General features: G+C 45.3%; 1 protein-coding gene across 1 annotated transcript in view; it reads right to left on the bottom strand.

The window, feature by feature from the left end:
* Positions 1-16,060, bottom strand: part of LOC121582250 (protein kinase C-binding protein NELL1-like) — a 604,927-nt gene that overhangs the window by 57,385 nt on the left and 531,482 nt on the right. Inside the window, exon 15 of the mRNA XM_041897923.1 lies at positions 9,017-9,112. Coding sequence (XP_041753857.1) covers positions 9,017-9,112 — 96 coding nt within the window. The remainder of the gene's footprint in view (positions 1-9,016; positions 9,113-16,060) is intronic.

Here is a 16,060-nt window from a genome sequence, read left to right as displayed (position 1 = left end):
TCTTCCGAACGCCAAAGAAGCCCCACTCACCACAGGCCGCTTCCCTCCATTTGGCCTACATTGCATGACGTGCTTCCATGGTTGGGCAGCAGGAATGGTGACAGTATAATCCGCTAAATCCACCAGAAGCGACGGCCCTGCTCCATTTTCCAGGGGAGTGGGAGACTTCTTCGGGGAGGGGTCCCTGGAAGACATTGGCTATTCAGTCAATGAGTGTTGACATGGCGGTGATACTCTCAACACATCGGGATGGTGTCCAGCCTGTGGTGTAGAGAAAGTAGGTGGGGGTGATTCCCCCAGTAGATTGTGCAAGTCCTTAATCTGTTTGCTAAGAGTAGCCACTTCTTCTCTATAGTTCTCCACGAGTAAACAATTGTTGCATCGGAACTCCGGTTGGTCCACATTGTTCTGGAAGAGAGCATAGTAAATACAGCTCCTGCAGCACACAAAATGCTGCATTTTTCCTCTGAACAGGGAAGCCTCCATGAGAAGAGACATAGCAACTACATCTCTGTCGCAGTGATAATGATTTAGAGGCCAAGTAAAAAAAAAAAAGAAGAAACAATAACTTGCGTATTTTTCCGGTCCTATACAGGCCATCGGTAAATACACCCGAAACCAAAAATAAAATTAAACTAAATACTCTAGTCTGTTAAACGTAACTTTCTGCAATAAACTATTAACTCTCAAATTTGTGCATTCGCTCTCGTGCACTCCTAGGGGTGTCACCGAGAAGGAAGCGGAGAGAGGTCTAGCGAACCTGGTGAAGTATTGTATTTTGTCGTGCACTGTAAAAAAGCCAATTTAACTAATTGCATACTCAGCATTATTCTGTGAGTTGAGTGTACTTCCAAAGGACAAGAATTTGAGCTAATTTGTTAGTGTGTTTACTCAACAAACTGCTCGAAGTCAGCTGAATTTGAACAAGCCTGTTGAGTAAAATTACAAATTCATGTTTTTTGCTCAAAACATCTCAAAACCACACAGATCATTATCATATTTTCCAGCATGCTCTCTTAAATGTTGATATTTCAAACTTGTTTGGTTCAATAACTGTGTTTTTGCATGTACTTTGATTAGTTTATTAATCTTACGATACACAAAGATAAATAAAAAAATTCAAAACGAATCTAATATGTTAGTAGTTGGATTTATTGCACCTATTACTGAGATGTTGTTCGAGTTTATATGATATACAGAGCATTCGGAAAGTATTCAGACTGCTTGACTTCTTCCACATTTTGTTACGTTACAGCCTTATTCTAAAATGGATTAAATATTTTAAAAATTCGAATCAATCTACACACAATACCCCATAATGACAAAGTGAAAACAGGTTTAGCAATTTTAGCAAATGTATTACAAATAAAAAACAGAAATACCTTATTTACGTAAGTACTCAGACCCTTTGCTATGAGACTCGAATTTGAGCTCAGGTGCATCCTGTTTCCATTGATCATCCTTGAGATTTTCTACAACTTCATTGGAGTCCACCTGTGGTAAATTCTATTGATTGGAAATTATTTGGAAAGGCACACAGCTGTCCATATAAGGTCCCACAGTTGATAGTGCATATCAGAGCAAAAACCAAGCCATGAGGTCGAGGAATTGTCCGTTGAGCTCCGAGACAGGATTGTGTCGAGGCAAAGGAAGGGTACCAAAAAATGTCTGCAGCATTGAAGGTCCCCAAGAACACAGTGGCCTCTATCATTCTTAAATGGAAGAAGTTTGGAACCACCTAGACTCTTCCTAGAGCTGGCCGCCCGGCCAAACTGAGCAATCGGGGGAGAAGGGCCTTTGTCAGGGAGGTGACTAAGAATGAGATGGTCACTCTGAAAGAGATCTAGAGTTCCTCTGTGGAGATTTGAGAACCTTCCAGAAGGACAACCATCTCTGCAGCACTCCACCAATCAGGCCTTTATAGTAGTGTGGCCAGACGGAAGCCACTCCTCAGTAAAAGGCACATGACAGCCCGCTTGGAGTTTGCCAAAAGGCACCTAAAGGACAAGATTATCTGGTCTGATGAAACCAAGATTGAACTCTTTGACCTGAATGCTAAGCTTCACGTCTGAAGGAAACCTGGCATCATCCCTACGGTGAAGCATGGTGGTGGCAGCATCTTGCAGTGGGGATGTTTTTCAGTGGCAGGGACTGGGAGACTAGTCAGGACTAAGGGAAAGATGAACGGAGCAAAGTACAGTGAGGTCCTTGATGAAAACCTGCTCCAGACACCTCAGGACCTCAGACTGGGGCAAAGGTTCACCTTCCAACAGGACAACGACCCTAAGCACATAGCCAAGACAACGCAGGAGTGGCTTCGGGACAATTCTCTGAATGTCCTTGAGTGGCCCAGCCAGAGGCCGGACTTGAACCCAATCGAACATCTCTGGAGAGACCTGAAAATAGCTGTCAGCGACACTCCCCATCCACCTGACAGAGCTTGAGAGGATCTGCAGAGAAGAATGGGAGAAACTCACCAAATATATGTGTGCCAAGCTTGTAGCTGTGACACTCTGGCTCCATGGACTTTGATATTTGAGCCAGGGTGTATTTTGTTTTGTTGGTAGGTCTGTTGTGTGTATTTCTAGGTTTGCCTTTCTGTTGGGTTCATTTCTAGGTTTGGTCTATGACTCCCAATCGGAGGTAACGAGTGTCAGCTGTCGGCTCGTTATCTCTGATTGGGAGCCATATTTAATCTGTATGTTTTCTTGTTGGGTTTGTGGGTTTTTGTTCCTTTTGGTCAGTGTACCGTAGGACTTCACATTCGTCATTTGTTTGTTGTTTTCGTGGTTGCTTTTATTTAAATAAAGTCATCATGTTCACTCCACGCGCTGCGTATTGGTCCGTTTCCTCAGACGATCGTGACAGAAAAACCCACCATAGAAGGACCAAGCAGCGTGTCCAGGAGCAAGACAGCTGGACATGGGAGGAAGCGCCTGGTAAGGAGATCGAGAGGCTGGCGATGGCCCAGGTGGGCAAATCGTGGTCCTGGGAGGACATGCTCGGGGGCAAGGGACCTTGGGGGAAGATCAAGGCCCTGGCGAGAGAGGAGCAACGGCGTCAGCAGGGCCATCATCGTTGGAAGGACGAGAGGCAACCCCAAAACGTTTTTGGGGGGGGGCACATGGCTTGGACGACGGGGCTAACGGAGGCAGAGAAGGGGCGAATTCAAGAGGCCACCAGGTTACGGGGGCTACTGGTTAAAGGAGGGAAAGGAGATGTAGAGGCACGGCGTGAGAGACTGAGGTGTGTATCCAGTCCGGTCCGGCCCGTTCCAGTTCCCGGGTAGAGCCAGTGGTGTGTGTCCCCAGTACGGTCCGGCCTGGTACGGCCCCTCGCACCAAAGGGGACGGTGCGCGTCTCCAGCCCGGTCCGACCTGTTCCTGCCTCTCGCACAAGGCCTACGGTGTGCGTTGCCAGCCCAGCCCGGCCTGTTCCTGCTCCACGCACAGAACCTACGGTGTGCGTCGCCAGCCCAGCCCGGCCAGTTCCTGCTCCACGTACTAAGCCTACGGTGTACGTCGCCAGCCCGGTCCGGCCTGTTCCTGCCACCCGCACCAAGTCTACGGTGCGCGTCGCCAGCCCGACCCGGCCTGTTCCTGCCACCCGCACCAAGTCTACGGTGCGCGTCGCCAGCCCGACCCGGCCAGTTCCTGCCACCCGCACCAAGTCTACGGTGCGCGTCGCCAGCCCGACCCGGCCTGTTCCTGCCACTCGCACCAAACTGACGGTGCGCGGCCGCCAGCCCGGTCCGGCCTGTTCCTGCCACCCGCACCAAGTCTACGGTGCGCGTCGCCAGCCCGACCCGGCCTGTTCCTGCCACTCGCACCAAACTGACGGTGCGCGTCGCCAGCCCGGTCCGGCCTGTTCCTTCTCCCCGCACTAGCCCTGAGATGCGTGTCCTCAGCACGGGACCACCAGTTCCGGCACCACGCACCAGGCCTATAGTGCGCCTCAGACGGCCAGAGTCTGCCGTCTGCCCAACGGGGCCTGAACTGCCTGTCTGCCCAACGCCGTCTGAACTGTCCGTCTGCCAAGCGCTGCATAAGCCGCCCGTCGGCCATGAGCCTTCAGAGCCTTCCGCCAGACAGGAGCCGCTAGAGCCTTCCGCCAGACAGGATCAGCCAGAGCCTTCCGCCAGACAGGATCAGCCAGAGCCTTCCGCCAGACAGGATCAGCCAGAGCCTTCCGCCAGACAGGATCAGCCAGAGCCTTCCGCCAGACAGGATCAGCCAGAGCCTTCCGCCAGACAGGATCAGCCAGAGCCTTCCGCCAGACAGGATCAGCCAGAGCCTTCCGCCAGACAGGATCAGCCAGAGCCTTCTGCCAGACAGGATCAGCCAGAGCCTTCCGCCAGCCAGGATCCGCCAGAGCCGTCCAGCCAGGATCCGCCAGAGCCGTCCAGCCAGGATCCGCCAGAGCCCCCTTAGTCAGGTACTGTCCCTTAGTCCGGTGCTGCCCCTTAGTCCGGTGCCGCCCCTTAATCCAGTGGGGGTTAGTTGGGGGTGGTCATGTGGAGGGGGCTACGGAAGCGGATAGTGACTAAGGTGGGGTGGGGACCACGACCTGGGCCAGAGCCGCCACCATGGACAGACGCCCACCCAGACCCTCCCCTAGACTGTATGCTGGTGCGCCCGGAGTGCGCACCTTTAGGGGGGGGTACTGTGACACTCTGGCTCCATGGACTTTGATATTTGAGCCAGGGTGTATTTTGTTTTGTTGGGTATTTGGGTGTATTTCTATGTTGGTAGGTCTGTTGTGTGTATTTCTAGGTTTGCCTTTCTGTTGGGTTCATTTCTAGGTTTGGTCTATGACTCCCAATCGGAGGTAACGAGTGTCAGCTGTCGGCTCGTTATCTCTGATTGGGAGCCATATTTAATCTGTATGTTTTCTTGTTGGGTTTGTGGGTTTTTGTTCCTTTTGGTCAGTGTACCGTAGGACTTCACATTCGTCATTTGTTTGTTGTTTTTGTGGTTGCTTTTATTTAAATAAAGTCATCATGTTCACTCCACGCGCTGCGTATTGGTCCGTTTCCTCAGACGATCGTGACAGTAGCGTCGTACCCAATAAGACTCAAAGCTGTAATCACTGCCAAAGGTGCTTCAACAAAGTACTGAGTAAAGGGTCTGAATACTTATGTAAATGTTACATTTCAGTTTTGTTTTTTAAAATATAAATTAGCAAAGATTTCTAAAAACCTGTTTTTGCTTTGTCATTATGGGTTATTGTGTGTAGATTGATGAGGATTTTTATTTATTTATTTTAGAATAAGGCTGTAACGTAACAAAATGTGGAAAAAGTCAAGCGGTCTTAATACTTTCCGAATGCACTTTTGAGCTCCAAAAGTATTGGGACAGTGACAATTTAGTTTTTGTTTTGGCTTTGTACTCCAGCATGTTTGATTTGAAATGATAAAGTGCAGACTGTCAGCATGGTAAATAATGGTAATCACTGTAGGTATTCTCAGTAATCAAACTTCCCTACCCCGGCAGTAGTGATGGGAAGTTCGGCTCTTTTTACTGACTCTGATCTTTGAGTTGTTCAGTCAAAATAACGAATCTTTCAACTCATTTCATTCATTTGAGTCAGTAATGCCTAGATCATGCAGGACTCCCTACCGGCAAACGATGAACTGAAAACTCGAAAGAGTCATGATTCTACAAGCCTATTATTCACATGTCCTTTACCATAGGGGGCTTATTTGAGCTGTCATTTGTGACAGACATTTGTGACAGACAATTGGTTGATTGCTAGGCATTCAAATACGATATTGTCTTGATACATTTGAAATGAGGCCATAACCACCCTAGATTGTGAATGACTCTTGGCGGAAGCATTGCTTGACTATAGCTGGATGGAAATTATCCAACCATTATGTAGAAATGACATGTTTAATATAATAATAAACAACATTTATCAATCGGACTATTATGTGAATAAATACATACAACAGGCCCTTTACGTCTCTGGAGGAATCTAGTCAAGGTAGTGAGCCTTACATCACCTCAGTGTGACTATAATGAACATTACATTTACATTTACGTCATTTAGCAGACGGTCTTATCCAGAGCGACTTACAAATTGGTGCATTCAACTTATGATAGCCAGTGGGACAACCACTTTTTTTTTATGGGGGGTGGGGGAGGGGGGGTATAAGGATTACTTTTATACTATTCCAGGTATTCCTTAAAGAGGTAGGGTTTCAAGTGTCTCCGGAAGGTGGTCAGTGACTCCGCTGTCCTGGCGTCATGGGGGAGCTTGTTCCACCATTGGGGTGCCAGAGCAGCGAATAGCTTTGACTGGGCTGAGCGGGAACTGTGCTTCCGTAGAGGTAGGGGGGCTAGCAGGCCAGAGGTGGATGAACGTAGTGCCCTCGTTTGGGTGTAGGGTCTGATCAGAGCCTGAAGGTAAGGAGGTGCCGTTCCCCTCACAGCTCCGTAGGCAAGCACCATGGTCTTGTAGTAGATGCGAGCCTCAACTGGAAGCCAGTGGAGTGTGCGGAGGAGCGGGGTGACATGAGTCTAACTTGCACCATTATACAATTATTAAGAGACTAGACACAAATAGCTAATCCTGGTGACCAATGTTCTATTAGACTTACTAAATTATAAGCGTGTAGTCAATCAAATAATTACTCTGTAAAATGAGGAATGCATTTACTCAATTCAACTAATATAATGTATTAGTCACAAAATAATTAACACAAACAAATACAGTGTACACGAGACATGATACATTACAGAAAAACGGAGTAAATGACTATCACCAATAGGCTAGGATTTAACGTGGTTACGTGTCTTCAGTTGAGAATAATCTGTAAGAGAAAAACGATGTGACACACACAGGAGCTTGCTAGCAAGTTTCAAAATATGAGCAAATTCACTGCTCTTTTAACCAAATTCAAGCAGGAACTCACCCCAAACCTGTATTAACATTTATTTGCACTTTGCTAGCAAAAACAAAAGACAAGAACAACACACCCAGATTCTAATCTAATCAACTCAATTTAAATGATAGGAATGCACCCTTGTGTCGCTCCCTCTTTGAACTATCCGGCATCCAATTAACATAATAACACAGTTTCCCTGTAACAATACATCCATAACACTTACAGTACAATAGAACATATCAAAATGCATAGCTCTTCGTGGACTCTTGAAACAATCCAAACATGACAATTTAATTCACACAGTAACATTCATTTAGTTGATTTCACGTTTTCATCGGTCTTCACACTTCCAATGGTGTCCGCGCTCCCAGGATTGTGTGGGAACGTCCGCCACCGGAGAAAACCACAGATAAGGTGTGTTTGACCCCTGTGATAGCCCACAAATGGTCAGATACCCAAACAATGTCATAAATGGGGATTGAGTCATCACGCTGCGCTCCCACACCAGGCAGTCACCAGTCGCGAGTATCACCTTCTCTCATTCTTCTCTCATTCATGACTGCCGTGAGTGTGATTAGCACAATATTGTTCGCAAACTGCAGCACCCCAAACGATTCATTTTCAAGTTCGAGTTTGTTGAGCAGAGGCTGTGTATGTTTGGGTTCTACAAAGCTGTGTCCATCATAAAATTCAATAATCAATTAATTGCATTAATTCTTGCACCATGCGATCAATTATCAGTTCTAAACGTGTATTTTTCTTCTCTATGCTGCCTGCAGCATGATCTATTTTCCCTTGCACACATAATACACAATTGCTGGTCGGAGCACGTCTCCAGAGCCACTGAGCTGGAGGAGCGCGTATTAATCCTGCTGTAGAATTCATTTCGACCAGCAGGTGAAACAAATTACTAAAATGAACGAGTCGCTCCGAAATAATGAATCGAGTCAGTAAAAAGAGTAGTTCAAAAAGAATGAATCGTTCGAACTGCACATCACTACTCGGCAGTGAATGCAGGTTACGGGTGATTAAAAGTTCCAATTGTTGGATATCCTCAATCTGGCTGGATTCCAATATGAATTACACATCACTTTGCAAGCCAGCATAATGTGGCTTGCAGGATTGATGTGGCCTGTAAACCAGGAGTTTGAGACCACTTTGTTGGGTGTAACTAGGCCCTTAAAGAAAGGCCTTACGATATACACTGAGTGACAGACTAACCAGGTGAATCCAGGTAAAAGCTATGATTCCTTATTGATGTCACCTGTTAAATCCACTTCAAATCAGTGTAGATGAAGGGGAGGAGATAGGTTAAAGAAGGACTTTTAAGCCTTTAGACAATTGAGACATGGATTGTGTATGTGTGCCATTCAGAGGGTGAATGGGCAAGACAAAAGATTTAAGTGCCTTTGAAAGGAATATGATAGTAGGTGCCAGGCGCACCATTTTGAGTATGTCAAGAACAGCATCGCTGCACTTTTTTTTTTAACACTCAACATTTTCCCATGTGTATCAAGAATGGTCCACTCAAAGGGCATCCAGCCAACTGTGGGAAGCATTGGAGTCAACATGAGCCAGCTTTCGACACCTTGTAGAGTCCATGCCCCAACAAATTGAGGCTGTTCTGATGGCTAAAGGGGGTGCAACTCAATATAAGGAAGGTGTTCCTAATGTTTTGTACACTCAGTGTATGTAAAGTATTGTCATATAGAGTTTAAAGATAACATATTCACTTTGGAAACCATACAAAAACCATGTCTCTGTCGCTAACAAATACAATCATGGTTGGTAACTACAATTCATTAGAAAGGCAAGGCACTCTGGGAAATATACAAATAAGGTAGACTCAATTCTCAAGTGGAATTGTATGTTCACTCAATCTAAAATTAAAAGTTGAGTGAACATACAATTCAACTTGAGAATGTATGTAGGTTCAGCTATGTGCCCAAATGTTGAGCAAACTCACAAACCTATTGCAGCTGGTTGCCTTACACTTATAGTTGTAAGTTGAATCCACTTCAATGCTATTTTGTTGAGCAAACTCACAATCCTATTGCAGCTGGTTGCCATACATTTGTACATTCAATCAACATATATATTGTTTACAGTGTAGTACTATAGTCATACCTGTCTCACAGTGCCGTCCTGTAAAGCCTGAGGGGCAGACGCAGGTGTTGGGCGACACACAGGTACCTCCACTCCTACAGCCCTCCTCACAGAATGCTGGAGAAAGAGAAAGTAGAGAGAGAGACAGAGAAACAGAGAGAGAAGCAGGGAGAGAAAGAGAGCAAGAGAAAGGAGAAAAACAGAGAGAAACAAAGAGAGAGAGAGAGACAGTGCAAGAGTTTAATTCTCACAGATCAATATCACAAACACAATCCTGCTGTGAATACCATTTTGCTCTCCTGTTCTATTTAACAGCGTTGCTTCTTGTGGCTACAAACGACCAGTCCCTCACTGTGCATTACCACCACCACACACACCCATATTCTCAAACTTTAAATGGGTAAGAAGCCCAGCTCGCAGGCTTGGACCTGGGCGTGGAATGCGAGCTGCCTAGTGGGCCACTTTTGCTAAGCACAACTGCCGCACACATGCACAGGTGTAAAGCCATTCTAAAAAATAATGCCCTCCAGCTTTTTCCAAGGTTACCATTACTCTCCATGGGGGAGGAATAGCTTTAGTTTCAATGCATTCTCAGTAGTGGGTGAGGTGGGCTCAGAAGGGGCTTTGTGGGTCCCACTTTCTCTGTGTGTGTGTGTTTATGTATGTGTTTGAGAGAAAATGTGTGTGTGTGCATGTGCATCGTGTGGTTGGCCTTAGTGGGAATTAAACCCACAAGCATATAGTATGTATAAGCATGAAGTAGAGGCCTAAGCATAGTTGTTCACTAGTTTACTCCAATTAGGGAAGGGATGGTGGGGTTGGAAAGTAATAAAAGGATGTATGTATATGCGTATATGCGTATATATATATATGTATGTATATGCGTATATGTATGTATGTGTATGTATGTGTGTATATATATATATATATATATATATATATACAGTGGGGAGAACAAGTATTTGATACACTGCCGATTTCGCAGGTTGTCCTACTTATAAAGCATGTAGAGGTCTGTAATTTTTATCATAGGTACACTTCAACTGTGAGAGACGGAATCCAGAAAATCACATTGTATGATTTTTAAGTAATTAATTTGCATTTTATTGCATGACATAAGTATTTGATCACCTACCAACCAGTAAGAATTCCGGCTCTCACAGACCTGTTAGTTTTTCTTTAAGAAGCCCTCCTGTTCTCCACTCATTACCTGTATTAACTGCACCTGTTTGAACTCGTTACCTGTATAAAATACACCTGTCCACACACTCAATCAAACAGACTGCAACCTCTCCACAATGGCCAAGACTGGAGAGCTGTGTAAGGACATCAGGGATAAAATTGTAGACCTGCACAAGGCTGGTATGGGCTACAGGACAATAGGCAAGCAGCTTGGTGAGAAGGCAACAACTGTTGGCGCAATTATTAGAAAATGGAAGAAGTTCAAGATGACGGTCAATCACCCTCATTCTGGGGCTCCATGCAAGATCTCACCTCGTGGGGCATCAATGATCATGAGGAAGGTGAGGGATCAGCCCAGAACTACACGGCAGGACCTGGTCAATGACCTGAAGAGAGCTGGGACCACAGTCTCAAAGAAAACCATTAGTAACACACTACACCGTCATGGATTAAAATCCTGCAGCGCACGCAAGGTCCCCCTGCTCAAGCCAACGCATGTCCAGGCCCGTCTGAAGTTTACCAATGACCATCTGGATGATCCAGAGGAGGAATGGGAGAAGGTCATGTGGTCTGATGAGACAAAAATAGAGCTTTTTAGTCTAAACTCCACTCGCCGTGTTTGGAGGAAGAAGAAGGATGAGTACAACCCCAAGAACACCATCCCAACCGTGAAGCATGGAGGTGGAAACATCATTCTTTGGGGATGCTTTTCTGCAAAGGGGACAGGACGACTGCACCGTATTGAGGGGGGGATGGATGGGGCCATGTATCGCGAGATCTTGGCCAACAACCTCCTTCCCTCAGTAAGAGCATTGAAGATGGGTCGTGGCTGGGTCTTCCAGCATGACAACGACCCGAAACCCACAGCCAGGGCAACTAAGGAGTGGCTCCGTAAGAAGCATCTCAAGGTCCTGGAGTGGCCTAGCCAGTCTCCAGACCTGAACCCAATAGAAAATCTTTGGAGGGAGCTGAAAGTCCGTATTGCCGAGCGACAGCCCCGAAACCAGAAGGATCTGGTGAAGGTCTGTATGGAGGAGTGGGCCAAAATCCCTGCTGCAGTGTGTGCAAACCTGGTCAAGACATACAGGAAACGTATGATCTCTGTAATTGCAAACAAAGGTTTCTGTACCAAATATTAAGTTCTGCTTTTCTGATGTATCAAATACTTATGTCATGCAATAAAATGCAAATGAATTACTTAAAAATCATACAATGTGATTTTCAGGATTTTTGTTTTAGATTCCATCTATCACAGTTGAAGTGTACCTATGATAAAAATTACAGACCTCTACATGCTTTGTAAGTTGGAAAACCTGCAAAATCGGCAGTGTATCAAATACTTGTTCTCCCCACTGTATATGCGAGAGAAAAAAAACATATGGGGGATTGGAAGTGATGGATCTGCAATATTAAAGCTGATCTACCCCCTAAAAGAAAAAAAACACACACTACACAAACACATATCTCCCCTCGCTTTGGTTTATGAGTCCAATAAACATCAATTTGCTCACATAATGATCACCCCGGTTTCAGTATAAAAGCGTGCTAAATATACAAACTGATACATGAGTGCAATAAATAACCACGCACCACCGTGCCAAAACCCATTAGTGCTGTCCATTTGACTGGATCCCCTTATAAAAAAGTTATATCAGGCCCCTCATTAAGAGCCTGATTGTACTAATACACCTTACACTTAAGAATGAATTACACTTATATTGACTCCGTCTATCTACTTCTCCAATTATCATTTTACTGCAATCAGCATAAAAAGGGTGTAAGGGAGAGATTCCCTCCTCCACAGCAGCTGCAGTGACCTCCAGATCAACCATCCCACTGCCTAACTGAGCCTGTTGCTGATTCACTACTTTTGGAGACACGCTTATATCCACAGATTTACTATTTGACTTTCGATTAGAGTCCTAGATTGCTTTCCAGCACCTGGTGGTGTAGGAACCGACTGAATCATCACGGCTCCTTGTTAACTGGCCTGTTCATGCTTGTTGAGCATCTAAATAACTATTTGGAATGCGGGAACATCAAAGACGGAGCGACCAATGGAAATTCCTGTAATTACGGGTTCCTCCAAATCCACCAAACGAATAATAGCATTACGATTCCACGCTAGGAAATAGTGCTGGAATGACTGTCGCACAGTCCTTTAATGTGCTGTATTAAGAGATTGTCAGCCCTCTTCATAACGATCCTTATCTCTAATTGGGAGCACAAATCTCATTAGGGGGACAGACGGCGAGAGGAAAGCCAAGCCCGACCGACTCGCTCGGTTCAAACACAAATTAATGTCGGAGGAGAGCAGGGAGAGCACGGTCACATGTAATAGAATGGGCCCAGATACATTATCATAAATGCAGTCATCAGTAGTAATGGAGGCACGTCAGCGGTCATTTAGATAATGGACGTTAAGCTCTCTTTACTCTTAGCCTACGTGCTTTGGCGGTTGACACCTCACTAACAAATTCTGCAAATAAGATATTTCCTTCTTTTTTTTTTTTTTATACATTTGCTTTGTCATTATGGGGTATTGTGTGTAGATTGATGAGGGGGGAAAAAATAACAATTTAATCAATTTTAGAGTAAGGCTGTAACGTAACAAAATGTGGAAAAAGTCAAGGGGTCTGAATACTTTCCGTATGCACTGTATAAACAAAAGGGGTTCTATCAGTTGCTTCATACAGTGCCTAGTGAAAGTCTATATATCCCTTGCACAGTTTTCCCATTTTGCTGCCTTAAAATGTTATCTAAAAAGGGATTACATTAGGGTTTTTTCTTACTGATCTACACAACCTCCTCCACATTTTCAAAGTGAAAGAAAATTTGTAGTTATGCTTATCCAGTGCGACAAGGGCACATTCACAGAACAGAATGTTCACCTAGTCAGCTTGGGGATTCAAACCAGCAACCTTTCTAACCAGCAACCCAACGCTCTTAACCGCTAGGCTACCTGTCGCCCAGAACAACAAAAATCGAAGGTGTCTCGATTGAGTATGCCATTACACCCCAGAGTTAATACTTGGTGGAAGCCCCTTTGGCAGCAATTACAGCTGTGAATAATTTTGAATAAGATTCTTCCAACTTTGCACAACTCTTAGGGTAACATACTGTATATCCATTGTTTTTGGCCTAGATTCAATTCGATCAAGCGTTAACCGGCGATAGCCCACACCCACCTAGCTGATTTGTCATAGATGCTTGCTGACAAACTTTAATGAGCAAGCCTTCCTTCATGACCTGGCCTCCGTAAATTGGTATAGAATCAGCTTGATCCCCTCTGCTGAAGATGCTTGGGCCTTCTTTTTAAAAAATATTTTCAGTGGTATTGTTAACAAGCACGCCCCCATAAAGAACATGAGAATTAAAAACAGGTTCAGCCCATGGTTCAACTGTGATCTGGCAGAGTTACTCCACCTCAAGAACACCATTTGGCGAAAGGCTCAGCACACAAATACTCAGGCTGACTGGCTGTCATTTAGGCAAATGAGAAATAAGTGCACTCAGGCTATCCGGAAGGCCAAAGTTAGTTACCATTAGGCACAGTTCTCTCTCTGTGGGTCTAACCCCAGAAGTTCTGGAAAACGGTGAAAGACCTGGAGAATAAACCCTTCTCCTCACAGCTGCCCATGTCCCTTAATGTTGATGTGGTTTGTTACTGACAAGGAGTGTATGGCTGAGCTCTTTAATCACAACTTCATTAAGTCAGGATTCCTATTTGACTCAGTTATGCCTCTTTGCCCGTTCAACGCTTCCTCATCTACCAGCCCTTCTAATGCGACTAGCCCTGATGCTCCTCCCTCTTTTTCCACTGCCCAGCTACACAGTTTCTCCCTGCAGGCAGTCACTGAGTCTGAGGTGCTAAAGGAGCTCCTTAAACTTCACCCCCAAAAAACATCTGCGTCAGATGGTTTGCTACCTGTAGCTCAGTTGGTAGAGCATGGCGCTTGCAACGCCAGGGTTGTGGGTTCGATTCCCACGGGGGGCCAGTATGAAAAATGTATGCACTCACTAACTTTAAGTCGCTCTGAATAAGAGCGTCTGCTAAATGACTGAAATGTAAATGGTATAGATCATTTCTTGGTAATAGGCCAATTTCTATCTTGCCCTGTTTCTCAAAAGTGTTGGAAAAACTTGTCAATAATCAGCTGACTGACTTTCTTGAAGTCTATAGTATTCTCTCTGGTATGCAATCTGGTTTTTGTGCCTTACTGCTATTAGCCCATACAAATGCGTTGAATAACAGATTCACTAAATGGAACAACAGATGGTCCCCCAAAAAAGTTTATTTCAGAAGTGTCTGTTGTATATCTGAGCAAGTTGAGGTGATTAAACTGCTTGGAATAACCCTGGATTGTAAACTGGCATGGTCAAAATATGTTGATGAAACAGTAGCTAAGATGGGGAGAAGTCTGTCCATAATAAAGCACTGCTCTGCCTTCTTAAGGGTCCTACAGGCCCTAGTTTTGTCGCACCTGGCTACTGTTCAGTCGTGTGGTCAGGTGCCACAAAGAGGGACTTAGAAAAATTACAATTGGCTCAGAACAGGGCAGCACGACTGGCACTTAAATTTACACTGAGAGCTAACATTAAGTCAATCTCTCATGGCTCAAAGTAGAGGAGAGATTCACTTCATCACTACTTGTTTTTGTAAGAAGTGTTGACATGCTGAATGCACCAAGCTCACTGTTTTAAACTACTTTCCAGCACCGGGTGGTGTAGGAATTGTTTTAAGCTCATACCAAGGATCAATGTGCTACACTATATATACAAAATTATGTGGACACCCCTTCAAATTAGTGGATACAACTATTTCAGCCACACCCGTTGCTGACAGGTTTATACAATCGAGCACACAGTCATGCAATCTCCATAGACAAACATTGGCAGTAGAATGGCCTTACTGAAGACCTCAGTGACTTTCAACGTGGCACCGTCATATGATGCCACCTTTCCAACAAGTCAGTTCATAAAATGCCTGCCCTGCTAGAGCTGCCCCGGTCAACTGTAAATGCTGTTATTGTGAAGTGGAAATGTCTAGGAGCAACAATGGCTCAGCCGCGAAGTGGCAAGCCACAAAAGCTCACATAATGGGATCGCCGAGTGCTGAAGCGCGTAGTGCGTAAAAATCTTCTGTCGTCAGTTGCAACACTCAATAGCGAGTTCCAAACTGCCTCTGAAAGCAATAACTGTTAGTTGGGAGCTTCATGAAAGCTTAATGAAATGGGTTTCCATGGCCGAGCAGCCGCACACAAGCCTAAGATCACCATGCACAATGCCAAGCGTCGGCTGGAGTGGTGTAAAGCTCGCCGCCATTGGACTTTGGAGCAGTGGAAACGTGTTCTCTGGAGTGATGAATCACGCCTCACCATCTGGTAGTCCGACGAACTAATCTGGGTTTGGCGGATGCCAGGAAAACGCTACCTGCCCCAATGCATAGTGCCAACTGTATAATTTGGTGGAGGAGAAATAATGGTCTGGGGCTGTTCTTCATGATTCGGGCTAGGCCCCTTAGTTCAATTGAAGCGTACAATGACATTCTAGACAATTCTATGCTTCAAACTTTGTGGCAACAGTTTGGGGAAGGCCCTTTCCTGTTTCAGCATGACAATGCCCCGTGCACAAAGCGAGGTCCATATAGAAATGGTTTGTCAAGATCAGTGTGGAAGAACTTGACTGGCCTGCTCAGAGCCCTGACCTCAACCCCATCTAACACCTTTGGGATGAATTGGAACGCCAAATGCGAGCCAGGCCTAATCACCCAGCATCAGTGCCCGACCTCACTAATGCTCTTGTGGCTAAATGGAAGCAAATCCCCACAGCAATGTTCCAACATCTAGTGAAAAACTTTCCCAGAAGAGTGGAGGCTGTTAT

This window comes from Coregonus clupeaformis, chromosome 15, assembly GCF_020615455.1.
Source record: "Coregonus clupeaformis isolate EN_2021a chromosome 15, ASM2061545v1, whole genome shotgun sequence".
NCBI classification, from domain to species: domain Eukaryota; kingdom Metazoa; phylum Chordata; class Actinopteri; order Salmoniformes; family Salmonidae; genus Coregonus; species Coregonus clupeaformis.
Note: the sequence above shows the minus strand (reverse complement) of the source record. Positions and strands in the feature narration are given on the sequence as shown.